At 41.7% G+C, this 22,581-nt stretch overlaps 1 protein-coding gene across 1 annotated transcript in view; it reads right to left on the bottom strand.

Moving 5' to 3' along the window:
* Positions 1-379: 379 nt before the first annotated feature.
* LOC125706644 (neural-cadherin-like) overlaps positions 380-22,581 on the bottom strand; it is a 132,860-nt gene continuing 110,658 nt past the window's right edge. The window contains exons 24-33 of the mRNA XM_048973401.1: positions 21,571-21,698; positions 21,190-21,314; positions 20,769-20,892; positions 19,552-19,732; positions 17,826-17,992; positions 11,468-11,729; positions 11,210-11,390; positions 10,015-10,259; positions 4,042-4,196; positions 380-1,910 (exon numbers count right to left, since the gene is read on the bottom strand). Coding sequence (XP_048829358.1) covers positions 1,437-1,910; positions 4,042-4,196; positions 10,015-10,259; positions 11,210-11,390; positions 11,468-11,729; positions 17,826-17,992; positions 19,552-19,732; positions 20,769-20,892; positions 21,190-21,314; positions 21,571-21,698 — 2,042 coding nt within the window. The 3' untranslated portion in view covers positions 380-1,436. The remainder of the gene's footprint in view (positions 1,911-4,041; positions 4,197-10,014; positions 10,260-11,209; positions 11,391-11,467; positions 11,730-17,825; positions 17,993-19,551; positions 19,733-20,768; positions 20,893-21,189; positions 21,315-21,570; positions 21,699-22,581) is intronic.

The raw sequence follows: 22,581 nt of genomic DNA, 5'->3' as shown, positions 1-22,581 counted from the left end.
TAACCACAGGCTGTAATCTTATACTGAGTGACAGATGTGAGAGATCGAGATGCACTGTTAGCATAGCGGCAGAGAGACTATACCAGATAATGAGGACAGCAGTGATCACTTCTGTACCACTTCTTCTTGTCCTTGTTGTCAATCAATACACTGTCACAAACAATGGGAAGCTATTCTCTGCAAAGTTTCTTTTGACGCTTGGTGTGTGTGTGTGTGTGTGTGTGTGTGTGTGTGTGTGTGTGTGTGTGTGTGTGTGTATATATATATATATATATATATATCTGGCATCTGCGACTTGAGACCAGCAGAATTGAGTGGCCTTCTTTGCAATGAGCATGACTGCCAGCTATCAGTTCTCATTAGGATTAAATAGGCCTGCTTCCTTTCAGCACAGTCTTTATCAACATAGCCCAACATTTCTGCAATATATAAAAATGATCAAAATACTATCCTGCATATTAAATACAGCTTCTCAGCACTTTGCTATTCACCAAACAATGATAGTTCATTGAGCCTTACAAGAAATGCAGCTCAGTTCAATGTTTCTGGGCAATAAACAATTTTTTGCAACAATGCCTTACTGTGCAAATGTCTGATATATAAATACCTTCACAAGCACATTACACACAGACTATGCAATGGTGTTCAAAACAGGAATATCGGTTTCCTTTGAAAATAGTGAGTTTTAAAAACAAAGATAAAAACTATATATCAAAATTCAACAGACCCATTCACAGTTAATATAAAAAAATAAGTCTATGAATTCCATTTTTTAAGGAATGACTCCTGTGCCTTTTTATTAAACACAAACCATCTTCATATATGTGTCCATGTGTCCCTACACTGTAGTCCATTCACCTGGTTACCAGTGATGTCCCAGTATAAAAATCGTTTCATTCACTGATCCTTATGATCTCAAACACTGGGCTGACACAGTCACTTCAAAATGATGCTGTACTGCACATTGTTGTCCAAGATTCACCTCCTCTTCAGCATGTTTCACAAACTCCACAGTGGATGTTCAATATTTAAGAAATAATTTTAAAAAGGAAATGGTCATCTTTGAAAAAACAAAACGCGACCAGCACCTCCAGTCTCTGCAAGAGGACAAGAAAAACACACAAGGGGTCACAAACCAGGAGTTAAGGGGGCAAACCCTCCCTGGATTGTCAAATAAAACATATCGCAGCCAAAACATGCTGATCCGTCTGTCATGACAGAACCCTGTGCTCAGCTTCTTAAATTCCACGTTCATTGTTCACCATCTGAACTCAGTATAAATAACGCCCTTTTTCCATTTCAAAGGAGTACGTCCTTTTCCTTCAGGTATAGCATATTTTCCTTTTATGTCCTTTACTTTTTTGCAACATCTTCCTCCTTCCTGTAACATCCTCTCCAAGTTTTTTGTGTCTTGCCGCAGAAGATAGAGTGCACCTTTAAAGGTCACTGGACTCGGACCTTTCATATAGTGCTCTGAGTTTCTCGAAACGGGGCCCCCAGTCTTTCAGACTTTGTTGGCCCCTGTCCTCCTCAAGGCCGGCTGAGCTGAATGAGCTGAGGGAGCCAGCAGGAGAGCCCCCACCCTCTGTGGAGAACACCCTCAGCGAGTCAAAGGGTGCCATGTCAATATGCTGGTCTGCGTCCCTGATGACATCACACAGGTACCGTGCCAAGTCCTGGCTGGAGAAGGAGAGGCCTTTGCGGGCTAGGATCAAAGGTCGACTTTGGACCTGCTCCTGAGTCCGGATGGGTGGGACATCCAGGCGTAAAGTAGTGGCACAGCCTACAGTGAGGGTCGTGTCCTGTTCTGTAGCAGGGTGGAAATGGGCCACTCGTGATTGGCTATACTGGACAGACTGGGCGGGGCTAGGCTGCAGGGATTTCTGTAGTTCTACCATGTCATAGGCATTCTGATAAGAGAGAGACAGAGAGAGAGAGAGAGAGAGAGAGAGAAACAGTCATTTCTGTATTCCCTACCTTTAAGATTTAAAAATATTACTTTCGATCACCTCTGCTCAGTGTGTCAGGCTCACATGCTCTCCCTATGCCATGTGGATTTCCAGAGAATACACCACTTTCTATCTACAAAGGTACAAAGACATGTACTAATTGGTGTCTCTAAACTGTCTATAATATATGATGTGTGAGTGTGTAAGTGTGGGAATGCGATGACCTGCCATCCAGTCCAGATGTACCCCAGCCTTGAACAATGGCAAACTAGGATTAGGGATGCATCTAGTTTTTGGTGTAGGGTTGTCTTTAGGTTTGGAATCTATATTAGAGTTAGGACTGGGCTTAACATTAGGGTTAGAGCTAGGGTTATGGTTAGGCTAGGCAACAGGGTTAACATTAGGGTCAGGGTTATGAATGAGTGTTCGCATTACAGCTGTGGTTAAGTTTAGATCTAGGCTTAAGATTATAATTGATATTATGGCTAATGCTGGGATTTAAACTTGGGTTTAATATCAGATCCAAGTTAGCGTAAACAATAGCATTTGTTCAATGCTTGTAAGTCTAACTTTAAATGTAATAAAATCCGGGTGTGCCCTACAAAGGGTTCACTACACAGTGTACACTACAGAGCACATTCTACAGGGTGTGATGCATTTCCCATAGGATACACAGGACATTGGCTGGGGATTTATTATCAGTTTTTATTGGATTAATTTTGATATGACTGGTATCTCTTTAAAACCGAAACAAATTTCAACCTTCAATGAATATGAGCAAAGTCATTGAAGTGGTGAAGAGATTCAGAAGTTTATGTTTGATGGACATACACTTATTACTTGGTATGCTAGCATGAGCAGATGGAGTGACGACTGGGAAAAGTTCAGAAGTATATAAATAATAAAAATATTTGTAATCAGTGAACCTTTTTAGTACAATTCCTTCACAAAATGTATTAAAAAGAAAAAAAGAGAATAATGCCCAATTAGCGACTTATGGAATCATAATTAGTCTTTTTGGAATTCTCATGATTAGAAGTGTTAATCGGTAATTAGCAAGTTGTGATTCAGCTCCTTGGAGATACTGCAGTAAGGAGTAGTCAACAAAACATGTAATGACTAATTTTACTGCAGACATAGAAAACAGATCGGTGTTTCAGTAATAGAATACACCATAAAGAATACTCTCTTGTGTAGACTTGCACAGTTAACTCCGGCAATATTTTGTATAGGGCACCAGATCTTCTCTACCGTCTCTGCAGGACATTTATACTTGGAGATGCTGGAGCAGAGCGACCAGGATCATCAGAGACTCGCTTCATCTCAGTAACTGTCTGCTTGAGCTGCTGAAATCAGGCAGGTGCTTTAGGAGTCTTACGGCAAATACAGAGAGCCTCCGGAGGATCTATCACGCCGTAGGACTCCTTAATCAGGACATGCCACCACTACATCCTTAATACACACAACTCATGCAAACCTGCTCATTTTAACAATCTGTAAATTACATATCCAATCACCTTTGCACATATTTATACTTGCGTCACAGCAACAAGGCACACTGCACTTTAAATCATATGCACATGTATAGTTTAAACCTTAAGATTATTTTCTGTATTAGAACAGCTTCATTTCTCTATATTATGCATATATTTTTTTCTTATTTTTGTTTTAACTTTTAGGTTATTGTAAGATTTTTAACTTGCTGACTTATTCTTAATTCTATTTTTGATCTGCACAGTCTAAGGGCCGTTCAGGGTACATTTCACTACTTGTTATACTTGTATAACTTGTATTGACTATCCCTGCCGGCCCCTGGAGGATGGGCTTCCCCTTTGAGTCTGGTCCCTCTCAAGGTTTCTTCCTTCTAGGGAGTTTTTCCTTGCCACTGTCGCCTATGGCTTACTCACTGGGGGCTTTGGGTGAGGATACTGTAAAGCGCTTTGAGACAATGTAATGTTGTGATAATGCGCTATATAAAAATAAATTTGTTGTTGTTGTTGTATAACTATGGATGCGACAAATAAAGTATCTTGACCTGATCTTGATCTGTCACTGCAGTGTACATCACCTTACTCTTGCTTCATGTTCTCACCTGATCCTCCTCCCCTCCACCCTCTTCATCGTAGTTGAGCACATTTTCACGGATGTCCTCCCAGCCATCGTGGTGAGCAGATACCTGGTACACACCATCCTTCATTCCTTTGTAGATCTTCCAGCGTGTCCACAGGAAAACTCCAAGCAAAAGCACTGTGGTCCAACCAACACAAAAGTCTGACTTTATTTCATACACATCTCCAATTAACATTTCAGAGAAGCAAGCTTCCACAATCCACCATTAACAACAAGAACTGCCTGCTCAGCTGTGATATACATTTATGTTCTTCAATAGATTGGGTGAATCGACACTTAGTAATCCCATCACGTTTTCTTTATATTTTTGATGAGTTCAGCCAAGTGAAGATAGATAATAAAAAAAATCAATTCAGATAGTTTTAATGCAAAAACTTAATAATCTTTTCTTTTTTTGTGTGTGTCAGTGACGCTTTTGTGGTTTCCTAGTGTTTTAAGGTCACAAGCCATTGTTCATGATCTGTGTCATCAATGGCCACGATGTTATATGTAGCCTGAACAAGGCTGACAGATGTGCCTTGTATTACAGTTTTTGGCTGCTGATATCCCCCTGACTAACTGCCAGGATTCTGTTTTTCTCGGTATGTGAGTCTACAATAAATAGTGACGACTATCACCTTCTATCCCTAAACCAAATCTGTTTGAACCTCAAATCATTTTGTCAAATGCTATACAAATAATCAAAGGCAGGCAAAGTGAAGACTGTCCAAAATGGATGAATCAGTATCATTTCACCGATTCTCTCTCTTCAGCTGGAGAAAAAACACCCTCAATGCACATTTACGGGAGGCATCAGTCATGCCGCATTTGCGCTACAGAAATGCACTGATGCAAACACACAACCCCTCCGGCTCTTTATTGTGGGCCCAAAATGTGACTTGTTCATTGGGAGTGTTTCACTTCGCTATTGGCACTCTGAAATGATGCCTCCGCTTGAGTGCACAACCAAAAAAAAGCTAAGGAAAGTCCCTCTGCTCTGTGCTGAAATGGAGTACAGCCGTTCTTACTCCCTAGTATCAATCATGAATCACTGAGATGCTGAATGGCAAAAATCTGCACTCCCTGCACTCTTTACTGCCCTCAGAAATTCCCTGTACTGCCCTCACAAACATTTCAAATGCTTCATCTATGTTTAACAAATCATCTTTTTTTATGGCCCTTTGTCCAATTAAACCAACTCTGGCAAATAATAAACCTATACAAACCTAGACAAACAAAAGACTATATACACACGTACACACTATAATAGACCATAAACACATGACCCTAAACTAGGGGATACACTATAATCACATGTAAATGTATGAACTGTAAAAACTACGGAGAAGACGCACAATAGGTATTGATTGTAGGAACCATCTTCATTGGTATTAGGGCCCCTACGTCCCAGAGGGCTTTTCCCCATTGAAACAGGAACAAAACAAAAGCCCCAATTAATACCTGATTCAGCAACAGGCTGATGGAAAACACCGGAACTGAGATGACAGGCACATACTGCTTCCCACGAAGCACAATCCTTCCTAGTATGGAGATTCTGGTAAAACGTCTATGAATGGCATGTCTAAAAGAATCTATGAACACATTCCTAACACATTACAGTTCTGTTTATTACGCATTATGAATGCTTAATGAAGCTCTTATCCGAAATGCACTATAGATATGTAGATATACAGCAATGCAGTACAAAGCATTCTTATTTGTTATATCAGCTATTATAATGCATTATGAAGGTATCTATAATGCACTACAGATGAGAGCTTCATTGGAGCTTATTAAGTATTATAAATCAACAATATGATGCCCGATGACAAAGGCATCGATAGTACATTATAGATGAGAGCGTTAAGGAAAGTGTTACAGAGATTTTAAGGGGGAGCAGATCTCACACTTGGCCCCGGGACATTCCACTGCCCTTGGCCTAGTATTCCACATGGTTCAGGAAGGAGCCTAGTGCAGAAGTCCAGCAGCTGTTCAGGAATATACCCAAAGTGGCATGGGAATTGTGGAGAGACAAAGACCCCATGAAGGAAGAATTCAGGGAATTTAGTTGCCCTAAGAATGAAAACATGATTTTGAGCATTTGACGGTCAATCTTGGCAGAACAAGTAGATGCTGTTGAAATATAATACTCAATAAGTAAATAAGCTTTATTTAAACAACAAAAATAGTATAAATAATAGATGTCCATCCAGTCCAGAATACTGTATGTTATATACACAGGTACCTAAGGCCACATTCTATCAAACTGCCATTCGGCTGTGCCTGACCTTCAGTCTTGAGGACATCAGTCTTTGCTCGGAGCTCTGCATTCCTTGCCGATATCGCAGCCTGGATAAGAGACCATCCCCCCCAGCTGAATCTCTCTAAGACTGATTTTCTTGTCTTCCCTGCCAGCCTTGCCATTCACCATGACATCTCTGCCAGGAACGAGGAACCTAGAGGTAATAATAGATGAGCAGCTATCCCTTGCTGACCACATAGCTCCTGTAGATTTGTGCTGTAGATCAGGAAGATCAGGCCTTATTTGTCAGAATATGCAGCTCAGCTCCTATTCCAGGTGCTTTTCATCTCGCAACAAGCCTACTGCAGCTCCTTACTGACAGGACTACCAGCTTGCACTGTCCAACCTCTTCAGATGATTAAAAATTCAGCAGCATCTCTCTCTTGTTCTTACGTTACACCCTTCCTTGTCTCTCTTCATTGGCTCCTTATATAGACACTGCCAACAAGTTCAAGTCCAATCAGCACCCATCTCCATCAAGTCACCAATCAAGAATTACATCCAGCCTCATCCTTATTGGTCAGCCAGTGAATGCCGCATGATGATCCCTCCAAGATGGGAAAAGTTTCTTTCCCTTATTGTTCCTGAGTTGTGGAATAAGCTACCCATCCTCAACAAGTCACCAGTATCCCTCTCCACCTCCAAGGAACAACTCAAGATCCATCTGATCCGAGAACATCGTAAGTAGGCATTCAACCAGTAACCTGTCTTCATCTGTGATCTCTCACCTGGGTTTTTGTGTGTCCTGGATGCACTAATATTTTTGCACTTGTCTCTGATAAAAACATATATGCAACATATTGCATAACCGTTGACCAATGCTAACTTATCACTGCTCAACACGTAAAGCCGGCAAGCTCCTTGACAGCTGCATGCTTGCACATCTGCTAATGTATGTAAATGTAACATATAATGTTAAAAAAGGTTTTTACAATGTAAAAAAATGTGCATTTCCATAGAATTGAACTGATCATGTCTCAATATAAAATGTGCATTTATACATTATTGTGAGGTAAGTATATTTAAAACAGACAGGTGATAAACCCAAAAACACTAAAAGATAAAGGCAATGAAACCAAAAGACATAGATCAATATTTAACATTTCTTTGGTTTAAAAAAAAAAACATATGATCATTACATTAGTCAATTAGCATAAATCTTAAACTATTCTGGAGAAAGTTTTATGTTTAAATTTTTTCCTCTTCAGAAAAAAAGATTAATATTCTATACGTGTTTTGAAAATGCTTAATCAATAGAATCAGAGGCTTTTGGAAGCATTTGCAGAATCATAAGTATGGTTTCATCTAAATTTGGTAGCACATCTTCCGTTTGATCCTCGCCCTAAAATTGACCTACAGGAACAATGGACGCGTCATGGACTAAACAGATCGGAAATGACTCACCTCTCCACTACCCTAAGACGTGCCCCCCGCCATCTTCTGAATGGAGACCACAGAATAAAATGTAACATCTCTATTGTTTACAAAAAATCATTGTTGTATATTACATGGTGCTTGTTGTTTATGGTGAATAAGATTTTAGTTATATTAAAGTAGTTATATTTGAATCTGGCCTCATAGTAGCATGCTATAGATTTCCAGATTTTTTTCCTAAACCAGCAAATTTTAGTTAAATGCTGCAATTGTGATGGCTGTTCACATGCACTCGATTCACTATGTTCTCTCACATATTTTTTTCTTCTTCCCAAAATATTGGCACCTATCTCCCGTTACAGTTTTTCACCTAGAAAATCCGTTACACCTCTCAAATTTTCCACCTATTAAGGAAAAGTGTGCCGGAATTTTTCTTTTTGATATTGCATTCACATCCCTCTCTTTCCATCAAATCCTTCACCTACACTTGTATGGGAACTGCTCCCATTTAGTCATTCTTCAGCATAAAACCTTGCTAAAGACATCAAATGTGCAGCTTAAAAGTATTCAACCAACTTTCATCCATTTAACCCTCCTTAATTCTTTCCTTTTCATCCATCTATTTTTCTTCCATTGAATTTAATTCTTTTTTTCTCCTCCCAGTTTCTCCTCCACCTCTCAGACGTGCAGCACATTAAGGAGAAGTGTGCTTGTATTACTCTGTTTGATGCTGCAACCACAAAATCTTTGTGGATCATCGCTTTCCATGAAAATTTTCCCAACAAAAAAAGGAAAATTGAGGGATGAAAAAGAAGGATTAAGGTTTAAACAAATGAAAGTTGAGTTTTTAAGCTCAGATAGCGATCACGCATGTTCTCCCTCTTTCTAAATGTTACAATCATGTGCCCTTAAATAATTTTCATTTGCGCAACTTCCCAAAAAATCCAGCTTAAAGGAGCAGCACAGATAAGCTGAAGAACATAAATTCTCTGCGACCAACACGAAAACAAGTGAACTCACGTAGTGATTCATACAGCTGCACTGCTGCACGCTCTTCAGACCCCGGAAATCTGACTGCTCACATTACATCAACTTTACGTGGCCACATGCATCATGTACTGTGGCAAGAACAGGACATGTCTGGAAGCTGGGTGTGAGATTTGCTTCGTTGGGGGGGGGGAAAGAATCATCCAGAGAGGTGGCACATTAGTGGAAACATCTCAACATGTCCAAGCGCTTTCTTCTGGCGCCTATTTGGACTTTGGATAAGAAATTCATACGTAATTTTCTCCTGAATTATGGCAATAGTCTCAGGTTTTTCTTGTGTTCACAGCAAATTGGCAGTAAGATGCCTGTTCCAGGGAAGCGAGTTCGCAGAGATAAATAAGAGGTGTCGTTGTGTAAATATTTTCAGCAGGAAATGAAGGCGGTGTTGCCAAGGCGGTGGTGTGGCAATGGCAGGCTAGCACTTCTCAAGTAGGCCTGTTAATTAGGAGAAAAGGATCTTCTAAATCAAGACCATTACCAATTCATTACCAATTAGTGTCATTTCATAGACCAAGTTCACCCAACCGAGAACGAACAAAAACTGGGAGAAAAAACGTATTTACTTACTTTACAAGATATACGAGATACATTAGCTAACATTCGCTTAAATTTAATAAAGAGTCTGTAACTTTAATAACACAGCATGATTGCAGGCAGCTCTCAACTTACATATATCTGGAAATACATGCTTTACGAAAGCGCTAATGCAAAATAAATGTCTTTACACTTTATCTTTTCTCTTAATGTTTTCTTCAGTATATATTACTAGTGTATTTTTGGCGTACATGTTTTTCGCAATAAGGTGTCTTGAATGGTTTTTTTGGAGGGGGCAGTAAATCCAACTTGCGTAAAATTTGAGTTACATGAGAGTTTGTGGAAGGGATTACTTACATCAGTGAAGAACCTTGCAATTTCAAGATGTACATCTCACTCCTAGCTAATGTAATTTACATCCCTGTGGTCATGAGCGTTATTTTTAAATAATGTAGTACCCCAGGCCAGGGCAAATCACCACTGAACTTATATTAGGTGGGAAGAAATGAGATTTTCTCTGTGAAAAAATCTACGGAACTAGCTAAGAGATTAAAAACACTGTAACACTGCAACGATAAGTATAAAAGATGGGAAACTGAGGAGGCATTAGGAACAAAGAGCAAACCATGGGCTTCTAAGGAGAAATCTGAGCGAGATTATGGCATACATGAAAGTTTGGGATTGAGCAGATATACATACCCAGGAGTGCCATGAAGCAAATGCAGATGGCAAACATGGAGCTGAAGCTGAGGCCCAAGTCATCGCGGTAGGCGGCCAGCGTGACCTCACAGTGCTGGCCCCGGTAGCCCTCAGGACAGCGGCAGGTGAAGCGCAGGGGCGACTGTACCACACAGGTACCGCGGTGGCACGGCTGGCTGGCACACAGGGTGTACACGCAGAACTTCCCTGTGGCATTCTCCTTCACCATGTGACTCGGGGGGCACCTGGGGTTATAACACCAAATTTCAATTACTATTTTTACCGAAGGGCAAACTGGAATAACACATTTGATGTTCTTTCCCCATGATACAATACTGGTCCCACAAAATAAGGGAATTTTATTACGCTGAAGTACATGCTTATATTTTACACCACTATATTTCAGAACAGAATAGAATTCCTTTATTGCAATTGCACTGGTAGAAAGTACAATGAAATTCAGGCTTTGCATATCACAAATTATTCTCCTGAGACACAAATACAGACATATAGAGGTGAGAGTGAACCCCGAGTTCAGAGCACAAGGTCAGCTGTTAATCTGCCCCCCGGAGCTTGTTTTGGGGTTAAGCATCTTGCTCGAGGCGCTCAGCATCACCATGTTCTCATAGGACAGAATAAGGCTTTCTTTAATATTAAGATGCTGCTTAGATGTTCACAGTATTGTATTTCTGGCAATGATACAGAAATGGTCAAGAGAATGAGCGGCTCATTTATCCAATATGCATTTGAAAAGCAATGACCCCATTTTAGTTTACACTAGCTGTACAAATTAGACTCCTCAAATCAAGCTAACCTGTGGTTTCCCATTAAAAGCCCCCCCCGAAAAAAAATAAAAATAGGTTTTTATGTCTGAAAGCACCGTAACTTTTCTAACCCTAAGCCAAGCTTCAGATGGCCAACCGTAACCCTGACCCTAATTGGAGGACTCAGGGTGACAGAACAGACCATTGGAAAGTATGGAATATGCTCTTAAGGAGATCACAGAGCAAGAACTCTTGCCTCGGGAGAATTTAAAGGACCTGCCCACACACTGACACCCACAGATGGAGTGCAGCTTGTTTGCCGAGCTTCACAGGATGGAGTCCTTTTAAGAAACTGTGCTGGAGTCAGCCCACGCGAGCCAACAGAGCTGGTGAATGGTTCAGGATGAAGTCTCAGAGGTGGCCTGGCTTACCTACATTCATGAACCCTCCAGAGATCAACACAGGTAAAGGGGGGGTTGCACTGGTTACTCCGGCAGGAGTCAGAAAAGCAGCCCACGGACACCCCCTCAGAGCTGAGCAGAGAAGCCACCTCCTTGTTCTGACCATCCAGAGATATGTATTGATGGTTCAGCCTTAGGTCTCGCATACATCCTGGAAGGAGAGCATGGAACAGGTCATACTTCACCTTGTTCTTCAGGTCCATCTCAGCCATGAGTTAGTGGCAGTACCTTGGAAGCTTCGGTTGGTGATGAGAAAGGAGCTTCCAATCATCACTGCAGCAGGATCGATGACGATCTCCCGGCTCCTCCCAGGAGAGGCTGTGACCTCTCTTCTCCCTCCTCCCCCATTTAGCCTCAGGGTCAGCTCGTTGTCGTAGCGCTCCAGCTGGACCTCATGCCACTCCCCATTGTCCAAGCGGCAGGCAGGCAACACCAGGCTGTAGTCCCCATCTCCAAGGTTGTAGAAGACGGCCAAGGAACCCTGGAAGACCTGCAGAATGCGGCAAATATGGTGCCTCAGGGCTTTGGGTCAATGCCACTGTTCCTCTGAGAACTTTGTAATACTTGGAGCTGGATTTGACAACCAGCTACTCTAAAGAATTAAACATACTGTCCATTTCATTAGAAACACTGGCACAGGATAATTCAATACAGAATTTATTTACTGAGCAACTTGTTTCAGTTTTGGGACCCTTGGCACTGATGTCTAGAGAGAAGTTTTTTTGCCCGATTTGGAGTTAGAAATGCTATTCACCATCATTCTGCTTGCTATTCACCATCATTCTGCTTGCTATTCACCATCATTCTGCTTGCTATTCACCATCATTCTGCTTGCCCCTGTCTTGATCAGAATACAATGAGCTACACTGATTCTGCCTCCAGTTTGATTGGAAAAACAATTTAACAACAAACTTTTCTGCAACATTCTGCAGAAGCTTCCACTTCTTAATTGCACAGCATTAGAATGCACTAAAAACCTTAGTCCCTTTTGCCTCCCTGGATTTTCGGGGGAAAATGAACGTGTCTTAACTGGTCCTGAACCAAATCATTTGACTTTCAGTGAGAAACATTAATCCTGCAGCGACAATCAAAGCAGAAGAAAAAGAAAATGAACAGAAGGGATCAGAATATGTTCATATCTCTGCCATTCCTGAAAAGCTGACGAAGCCTTCATTTCAATTTCAGATGCACTTAAAAAGTCCCTCTGAGCATAATTTGTAAACTTCTGCATTATTTCAGTGAAAGTAAATAATAGCGTTAGATTGTCTGACATCGGCACTTATTTCTCACATGAAGCTAAAGCCTGCAAATAAGATCCTGTAATTCACCCCCTTCTGTTCAACCTGCCTATTATCTGCTTAAACTATATGAGAAATTGTATTAGCAAATATCTTAAGATTGCCCTGAGGGATATTTTTTTAGCAAGTGTGGTCTCTTTGAGGCCTCCTAATAAACCATTAGCTCAGGCTTACTTAGGCTTAGCCTGTGCAGTGATGTCACCATCGAGAGAACACTGCTGACGTTCAGACGCTCGACGCCATTTTCCAGCATTTAGGTTGTTTAAACCTTCTGTTCACGTTCTGTACTTTTTCTGGCTCTTTTTGATTCTCCAGCTTTTATTCGCCACTCGCTGATCTCCTTCTTCAGCCTGCTGTCTGCCGGCTCCGCCCCTGTCTGGAGTCCTCTCTGCTGCTGACAGCTCGCGCTTCTCCCTCCACCAACCTGCAAAGTTGGTGCCCCACTTGTACCGTCTCGCTGCTTCTGTTCACATAACACTTTGGACTTAATTAACTGCGTCAGAGCCAGTCTCAACTCGCTCTTCAGGCTGGGTTGCCATCTCCTCTGCCGGTGCATAAGGCTCTACTTTCTCATTCTTCTTGGATTTGGTTATTGGTTACTAGTCAGCTACGCAGTATATGGAGTTATAGAGCTTTCTAACCACCTAGACCTTTTCCTGAGCTTTGGTCAGCTTCTGATCAAACAACAGACTTGATCAATTTTGTACTTTTCAACTAACTGTACCATGACTACTGATTCTCTCGACCTCCTTGATGGTTTTCACCCCTCCTTACATGTTAGCTTGCTTACTCACCTCGAAAAGTCACACCCTTGACCCGGTCTGCTCTGTCCTTATGTCTGTTGAGTATCTTAGATCACTGAATTTTCCTCTCTATGACCATTCGACTCTTCTGCTCTCTGTCTCCCTTCCTTTACTCCATCAATTTAATATCTTTTTCCATAACAAATCTATTGTTCCACTTGCTGTAAATCAGTCTACATCCTTAGCTGTCTTCTCACCCTGTCACTTCCTCTCCTGAAATGTTAGCCTCTGAATTAAACACTATACTGATCCAACACTCTAGATACTCTATCATCTCCAAAATCCTGTACTTGCTTTGTTTTTTTTTTTTACCTCTTCCTCCCCCTGAAATACACCTGAGCTCCATTCCATGAAAGACTGATTGTTGGCTGGAGAGCCAATTTAAGAAAACTTAGCCCGCAGGCCATGATGAGTGCTACAAGGCCCCCTTTTCAAAGGCACCTCTTGCACTGCTAGAACTGCCTATTATTCCATTGTCATCAATGGCACAAATAGAAACCCTCAGACTCTTTTCTCTACTGTCAAAAAAACTGGTAAAACCCCCATATAACTATTCTACCTAGATTTTTGGGACAAAATTTCTACTCTTCACAGCTCTCTGACCGCAGCAACTGCTTGTCACCCCCTCACCCCTGATCTCACTGCCTGTCTCCAACTGCCCTCCTCCCCAATTCAGCTCCTTCTCTTCACACCCCTGGACTCCTCTCAACTCTCTGATAAAATCAGTGCTTCTAAGACTATTACCAGCTCTTTGGATTCCCTTCCATCTAACTTGTGTAAGAGCAGCCAGACCGCTCTCTGCTTTCATCTCACTGTCCTCTCTCTTGGATTAGTACTTCCATCTACAAGACTGCTACTGTCACGCCGATCTAAACACAGTGTACCACAGCATCTACCACAGCATCCGCCACTCAAGTCTCCATAAACTGGCATTCAGGATATTGCACCAGACCGCTTCTCATCCTGCCTGACAGACAGGAAACATTTCACATCAAGGTAATCATCTTTCTCTTCGGCGGTCATTCATGGGATTCCTCAAGGCACAGTTTTCGGACCGCTTACACATGGTCCCACTCAGCTGTATTATTAGACTGTTCGACACCAATCCCCATTATGCTGATGAGACCCAGATTTAGCTGAGTGCTGAATCCATCCATTCTCCACCCTGTCCCAAATTTAAGCATTATCATCTGCAATCGAAACCTGGATGTCACATCTCCACAAGCTGAACAATGAGATGATGGAGTTTATCCTGGGTCGCTTCAACTACTCATTGATGGCACAGCAGTTCTTCAGTCCTTAACAGTTTGCAGCCTCAGTGAAATTCCAGACTCTTCTCTCAGGTAGGAAAATCATGTTTTATCCATCAGGAAAACCTCGCTTTCCCACCATGGTAACACAGCCTGCTTCAGACCCTACCCTACCTCTCCCAACCTCCTACTAAATCCTTCAACCATGCCATCATTTTCAGTTTCAGTTACTGAACCTCCTTCCTGACTGGCATCAGCACCTAAACTCCCACTCAAGCTTCAAGCTCCAACTGGATTATAACTCTGCAGCTTGACAAACTCACAAATACCTGAACCTACCTATGTACTTCTCTTGTTCTCTATTACCTGTAGTGGCTCCCTATGAATTTTTGCCTCAGCTTCAAAATACTTTTCTTCACCTATAAGGTTCAGAACAATCTTGCTTTCCCCTACCTGTCTGAACTTCTCATGCCCTATCAGCCCCCACATACTCTTAAATCTTCCTCTTATCTCTTATGGTGTCTTTGTCCCTCTGGTCCCTCTTTGTAAACTCCAGAGCTTCGGTGATCGAGCTTTTCTCTAAGGTGGTCCCTCGTCTTTGGAATTTCCTTCCCTCTGATATTCATAACTCCCTTACTCCCAGTTTTCAAAATCTCATTCTTCCACACTTTCTAGATCCTTCTACTCCACTTTCTCACTTGATCCCTTTGTGCTTCCCTTCACCCTAGGGTATCACTCATCACAGTGTACTTTTTGTAACTATCAGATTCTGTGGCCAGTACTCCCTCTTCGTGTCCTGTGTTATGGAATGTTGTTAGTGTTGTTGAGTTCTGAAGAATACTGGAACAATAGATAACACTTTACATAATAATAATAATCATTTTTATTACTTCATTTGCTTCTTAAGGTCAGCAGGGGCCTGCGCAGTGAGATTTTTGGGTTAGCAAGATAACTTGTCTGATATAAGGTATAAAGTCCATTTGAACTGGGGTTCCTTTAATCTGACAAGTTATCTAGCTAAGCAACAAATTTTGCTTCGTGATACAGGCCTCTGATCCTTATCATACTAAAGCAGGCTTCGAGAGTAGCCTGTTAGCAGCAGATATAAATACAGGCTCATTGGAGATGAAGGTGAAACAATTCCACTCTTCTCCTAGCTGTCTCAAGCTAAATCTATTATGAAGCAAAAGCTAATAGGAAAACAAGTCTCCTTCACCTTCGACCACGTGTCGCCTTACATTGCTAAGCAAGTGACAGGTTGTATAGCTGAAAATGCATAGAAGCACTAACACCATGCAGTATCATGTGACTAACCACAGAGTTTGCTTTCCGTTCTGCAGTTCTAATCTGCAGCTTCCCCCTCATGCTTGAGGCTCCTTCATCGCTACCTGCAAGCATCATCCCGCCCTGCTGTCACTGAGGAGTTAACCAAACTGATGCATGAGAATGAGGATTGCAGTGCTATACAGAAAGAAGGGCAGACAGCCCTTTGACGGTGGCTGGTGCCTCGATGCCCCAAAAAGGGCGCTCAGCCGAGAGCCAGTGCTCCGGAAGTTTGCTTTAAAGCAGATATTGAGGAAGAAGAGGGTCTACTTATCCACAAATAAAAACATGTGAAGAAAACAGGAAGCAACAAAGCACTTAAGGAAAAAAATGAGGCGGCTCTTTCTTTGAGAAACGAAGATAATTGATTTATAAATACCTTACATTAATCAGAAAAAAAGGACACAAATGAAAAAAATGATTAAGCTCTAGCTAAGCAAAAATGGGCAAAATGAAGGGTAAATTGCTAAATGGGTTGAGTGCCTAAAAGTACTATTAGAAATCTCACAATGGGTTCTGAAAGGCTTTCTGCCTAACACAAAAAGGAACAGGCATTCTCACGGCTGATAAGCTGAAATCAGGGTGTTCAGGGAAAGAGTTGGCCTGAGCACATTCTGGAAAATATTACAGCTTACGGAAGTTCCTTGTCAGAGTCTGCCTGGAGCTGTTAGCTCTGGCTGAAGATGTTTCTATGGATGAACCATGAAGTATGTGGATGAACCATGAAGTATGTGGATGAGCCCTGAAGACACTACTGCACATGACATCCAAGGCGTACTTTGTGCCCGTGAGAGGAAACACAGGGACAGATTTGGAGAAAAGGAGATGAGTAAATAAAAACTAATTCCTGTGAAAGGCATAGCAGCTCCTCCACTGAGCCCCTAGATTAAAAAAATAAACATTTTTTCCTTTTACTATTTTTACAGCAACTCAAATAAGAAACTGAATAAAACATCTAAAAGCAAGGTTATGACAATTATTAAATATTGTAAGTTCTACCAGTACTGAAATGCTATGTCCACATGGGAGCTCTCAATTACAGCAAGACAGTACTATAATGAACATAAATTGAGCATAAATCAGAAGCAATTTCATTAACAGCTTCACTGGCCGATCAGTAGGTGTCCCAGAAGTCACACCACTCAGGAAAGACTATGACAGGCAATGAAACTGAACTCGTATAAAGTTTGACTGATTCTCCCCTTGAGAAAAACCCCAGCCCATCAAATTAAACATACCGAGGCTTATTCTGGATGTTAACAAATTAAGTTCATTATGATGTGGATTCTTGAACGTGATGCCTGTAGGTTGGCAGCTGCTGGTACTTAGATGAGAGCACAGGGGAGCTCATTGTTAAAAGCTAATATCTAGCCTTAGTAATCTCTTCTATTGGTTCTGTTAGACGAGGTTCTTATCTTGCAAAACCTATGCAAGCACCAATGCAGGTAGCAAGATGACTCTGTGAATCAGTGCCCCATACCAACATATTAAGCCAAGAAAAATATATATATAGCCAACAGAAATGTTTTGGCTCCCAACCCAGTGAATTGCTACCATCAAACCAGAGATATAGAGTTCTAGGATTTAATAAGGTTAGCATGAAGCACTGTTTTGTGAATCAGTCAATATTAAAACTAAATATGGAACTTAATTCAAGATTAAATGTACAGGTATATTGAATATATCTTTGTGATGCTATGTTAAATGTTTGTATTTGTGTCTTTTTTGTGCGATTTCGCATGTTGTATAGAGCTACTGTAATGCAGGAAAAATCACTCATGCATGACAAAGTATCATATCACATCATACCACATCACATACCACATCACGTCACATCACATCATCTCATTGCTGATCAATGTTACTGTATTACTGTTAAGATGTAAACAGAGTGATAAAAGTCCTGACTCACCTCCAGTCTTAGGTATTCAGTCCTTTCCTCAGACACCAGGCTGACTATGATGCCGCCGTGAGCCCTGGTTCGCAGTAGAATTTGTACGTGAGTTTGACGAGCCGGGAACAGGGACGTCGTACGCAAGTGGGCATGACTCCGGCCATCAAAGGAATATTCTGGAACCTCTATAAATTCCAATCAAGAACTGATGTTAACCTCTCTGTCATCAGACCACTTCCTGTGTTTCCAAGCACATATCCCATGAGCAAGGAACTGGCCATTAGAAAGGGAACACTAATTCACCCCATCTTAATCTCCATGAGGCACACAGATGCATATAAAGGTGAGATGGTGCTTGAAGTGTAGAGAACAGGTGCCTTGTTATTCAGTGCCGGTAGATTATGAGACGTGCCAGTACACAAGAAATGGTTCTTGGCATTTTGAAGAGAACAACAAAGTGTCAGTCCACTTCAAGCACTGAGGGGAGAAGGTTGCAGGTTTTGGGGTGTGAGCACAGCATCAGCAGGTATGCAGCAGGTATGCAGTACCCCTGGAGCAACTGGGTTTAAGGGTCTTGCCCAAGGGCTAAACAGTGGCATCGCTCTGCTGGCTACGGGATTTAAACCTGCAACCTTCTGTTCACAAGTCACATCCATAAAATTCATCTACCTGCTTCTTTTTCTTCTCAGCTTTGTACTGGGCATCTATAAAGAGCATTTGCGCAGTCTTCCAGTCGTTGGTAATTCTCTGATCTCACAGTTAACTTTCATGTCACGTAATCTAATTGTGCTCTGTTTATTGATGCATAAATATCAGTGCTGAATCTCAGTTCTTGGTAGAAAGAAAGGTTTAAATTTTGACTAGGTGATGGTGAGATGCTCACTGGAATAGGAGGGGACCAATATCTCCTGCTATTCATTGCTGTAAATCTTGGGCAGACCAATTAAAATATCCACACATTTTGCATATTACTATCAGTTACTTGCTAACTGCATGTTGTTTCAACTTTACACCTGAACATTCAAAAGAGCAAATGTTCTATCTTGCCTTGCCCTCTGATAAGGCTCATGTTATATGCGATTCTCATGCGTCATCAAAGAACGTGCCACACAGAGGTAGACCACTGCACATTTTCAAAGACATGCCTACTAAAACAGCATTAATCCCTGTTTAATTTGCATAAATGTCAAACAACTACTCTAAAGAGGGATATACACACTTGGCCAAAACTTCAAAATTACACCAGCTTGTACAACAAATTAAATATGCACTTTGAATTTCAACAAAGACTTTCATTAATTATTTAATATAGTGATTCCATTACTTCCTTTACAACATTCGTTCTTCTTTATTGGTGACAGGCTATTGGTGTTAAATGGGTATAACTGTGCCAAAGCAGTTTTATTCCATCTTTAGCTCCTAATTATCTTGATGGCACAAGAAGAAACAGCACAGAACATACAGTGCGGTGAATCGAATGCAGGTCACCTTAGAGCACGGTTTTTGGTTATATTTTTTACCTTTATAATGAATTTCAGTTTGTCATTATTAGACAAAAATCGCGTTCATTTTATAACGTCAGTTACGTTACAAAAACACTGACTCATTGACCTACAGGGGCAGTTATTATGTTAACATTCAATTCACTGCAAAGAATTCCAGTTCTTTTTCCCCCCAATTGCACCGGGGACCATGACCAAATGTAACATCAAAGCGACTGTCTTTTTGGCTTTGTGTGTCCTACCCCGCTGGCACTGGTGCCCATAGTAGCCAGGTGGACACTGGCAGGTGAAGGAGCCCCAATCTCCTAGACACCTCCCTCGGGGTCCACAGGAGGGGCCGCCCCTGTTCACACAGTGCCCATCCGTCACCTGACAGCCGGGGGAGCTGTTGAGGGAGTCTGCAGGAGAGCCTAGATCATAGAACTGAGGGACAGCGGCACACAGGTAGAGAGAGAGAAGGACAGGAGAACATGAGGAACAAGTAGGGTAACCCATCCAGGATTTTCCGTGGAATTATGCTCGTCCATCCTGGAATTTCACAGAATGCCCCGATCAATTTCCCTATCAAACAGACCTAAAAAAAGCATATTGTACTGGTATTGCTATTGATTGGGTGTCCAGGATCTTACAGGACTGAGGTGGCAACCCTAGCAACAAGCCCTCAAATTCAACCTGTGTAACAAACTACAAACCAGCTTCAGTTCACGATGAATGATTATTTATTTTTATTACATTGTCTTTCACTTGTGTTCCTTCAATTAGCACTAAATCATTTGACTGGAGTTTTATTATAGCAAAGAATAAGATACTGAAAACCTTCAAATGCAAAAACCACACCCAACCTTGAGGGTAGACTGACTCCATTCAAAGTGGCCTTCCAGATTGGCATAACCACATTCTGCCAATTCCTCCAGGTGAGCTTACAACAGGTGTCAGGGAGATGTTAATATCTCCCCGGTGACTCATTTGCATCTGCTAATGCCTGAGTTGAGCTTAAATGTACTGACAGCTCTCAAACCCACTCGAGCAACAGTTTGTGACACAATAAGCTTGCAGATAGGTGCCAGTACTAATAATAAAATTTGATTCTTAATTTTGCGGAGGGTAATTTCGAAACAGCAAAATCTCTATCAGCCAGTGCTGGCCACCCAATTTTCCATCACGTCAAAACAGTCCCTGACAAGCGGGTTAATTGGGAGAACATTTCTGAGTCAAAGTCTTTTTGTGGCCAATGTTATGCTTCTCAGCAAGCAGAGAAATGATCAAGCAAAGTAAATGTATTGAAGGCTGTCATTCTGATTGAATATCTAGGTTGTTTTAGGTCAGATAACTTTCATCTAGTAACTATAGACAAACCTCGCATTAAGAAGGCTGTCAGGTATTGGGCATCTGGCTGAAATCAAGAGGATACTGGGGGAAAAAAATCATTCTTTACTGGTTGATAGATGACGTTCAGTACCTTGCTGTCCACAACAAGATTCCGGATGCAGCCGGAGAAGTGTTTGTGCTGTAACTGAGGGTAGACGTATGGCAGGTTTTCATTGATGCCTCCCAGCTGCAAAACCTGGGTCATATTCAGGTATCTAATAGTGAAACATCAGTAGATACATAACTCAAGCATCCACTAATTACTAAGAAGGACAATCACTGTGTTCTAAAATAAACAAAACTATATGGCAGCTAAAGATCCAGACCAAGATTTTGTTTCTACCAACCAGTTCAGGTTAAAGAATCACAGAGTATTCAACTGGTTGGTAGAAACTAAATCTTGGTCTGGATTTGTAGCTTCTGGACCAGGAATGCCCAACGTAGAAGATCAGTAACTGACATGCAGTAGGTAGGCAAGTTGGAAAATTCTGGATGAAATGTGGATACTGAACCTGTCTCGGTTGGGTGTAACTCCAGTAACTTCACAAGAATGTTCCCTGGTGGTGATCCAGCTCCCAATACCCTCCATTTCCATGACAACAGCAGAGGAGCATCGGTCCAGAGTGAAGCGTATCTCCTGAGCAGTAAGAAGCAGAGGGGCTTAGAAGATCATGGCCTCAATGTGCCTCTCACTATTGCAGTTGCACAGTTCTCAAATCTGACAGGACAGGCATGCGGTCAGACTTCCCTGTTGTATTTTTCACCAGAAGGAACTCAAGAGTTGAGTGTACAATGTGCAATAAGAATGAACTTTTTTTAAACTCAACAGGTGTCAGAGGGGAAACGTCACTATTACAATCGTCAGATAGTGAAGCTGCCGCAGAAACACTCACTTTGCCATTACTCCTCATATCCAACCGGTGCCACCGTCTGTCTGCTGTGTTGACGTTGCCAGGCAACCGCAACACCAGCGTGCCAGAGCCGTGGTTAATCTTCAGAGTGGGAACTCCATCAACGATCTCTGACACACAAACAAATTTTCAGATGGCTCCTCACGCCGATGAGAAACTCTCAGCGTTCACTAGCAAATGTTTGAATGTACTTTTTACTTTAACCTTCCTCTCTTCAGTTAAAAAAACCTGTTACTGATAATGTGTACATAAAACATGTGGATCTGCCACAAAGTCATCAGTCCAGACAAACCACCGTTCAACAGGTGGAAGCCAAACAGAGAAGCTAAAAATATGTCTTTTGAAACACATCTGTTCGGGCTGATATAACCACCACTCCACTCACATATCACCTATATCTGTTTTCTCTCTCCACCCAAGACAACTTGACATTTTACTGTTTGCTAATCTCTGCAAACTATCAGACCATCTTGGTCCCAACACTGAGCACTGAGAAGGGCAAAGGCTGAAGAATCCCAAACTATAAAAAACACGTGCAAACCACTATAGATATCTTGGAAAGCTCTTTCATCTGAGGCCAAAGCATTCCGTCACGAAAAACATTACACACCGATGGGAAAGCTGTTAACCCTGTCTTCCGGGTTCACAGTGCTTCCAGTCAGGACTGACGAACACAATTAACTGAGAGATTATGAATTAAGTTATCGTGTCAGCAAGCCGTTTACTGCCTAATTAATATTAATGTAAACAGAAATGTCAGGCGGTGGCCTTGGAGACGTACAGACGAGCTTTATACCCCTCTTTGTTAATGCATTTTGAGAAGATAAAAGGTAATACGCAGTCAGGTTTACACTCGCCCGGCTTTAATCCTGGATCTTCATGATAACATATTTATACCCTGTGCATAACCGTCTTTGACGTCAGTAACGAAAATCCCCTGCATGGAGAGGAAAGTGGGGATTTTAAGCTCTATGGTACCGTAAAACATGCAAC

The sequence above is a fragment of the Brienomyrus brachyistius genome, chromosome 13 (assembly GCF_023856365.1).
Source record: "Brienomyrus brachyistius isolate T26 chromosome 13, BBRACH_0.4, whole genome shotgun sequence".
Lineage (NCBI taxonomy): Eukaryota > Metazoa > Chordata > Actinopteri > Osteoglossiformes > Mormyridae > Brienomyrus > Brienomyrus brachyistius.
The sequence above is the reverse complement of the archived record's forward strand: the minus strand, read 5'-3'. Positions and strand labels throughout refer to the sequence as shown.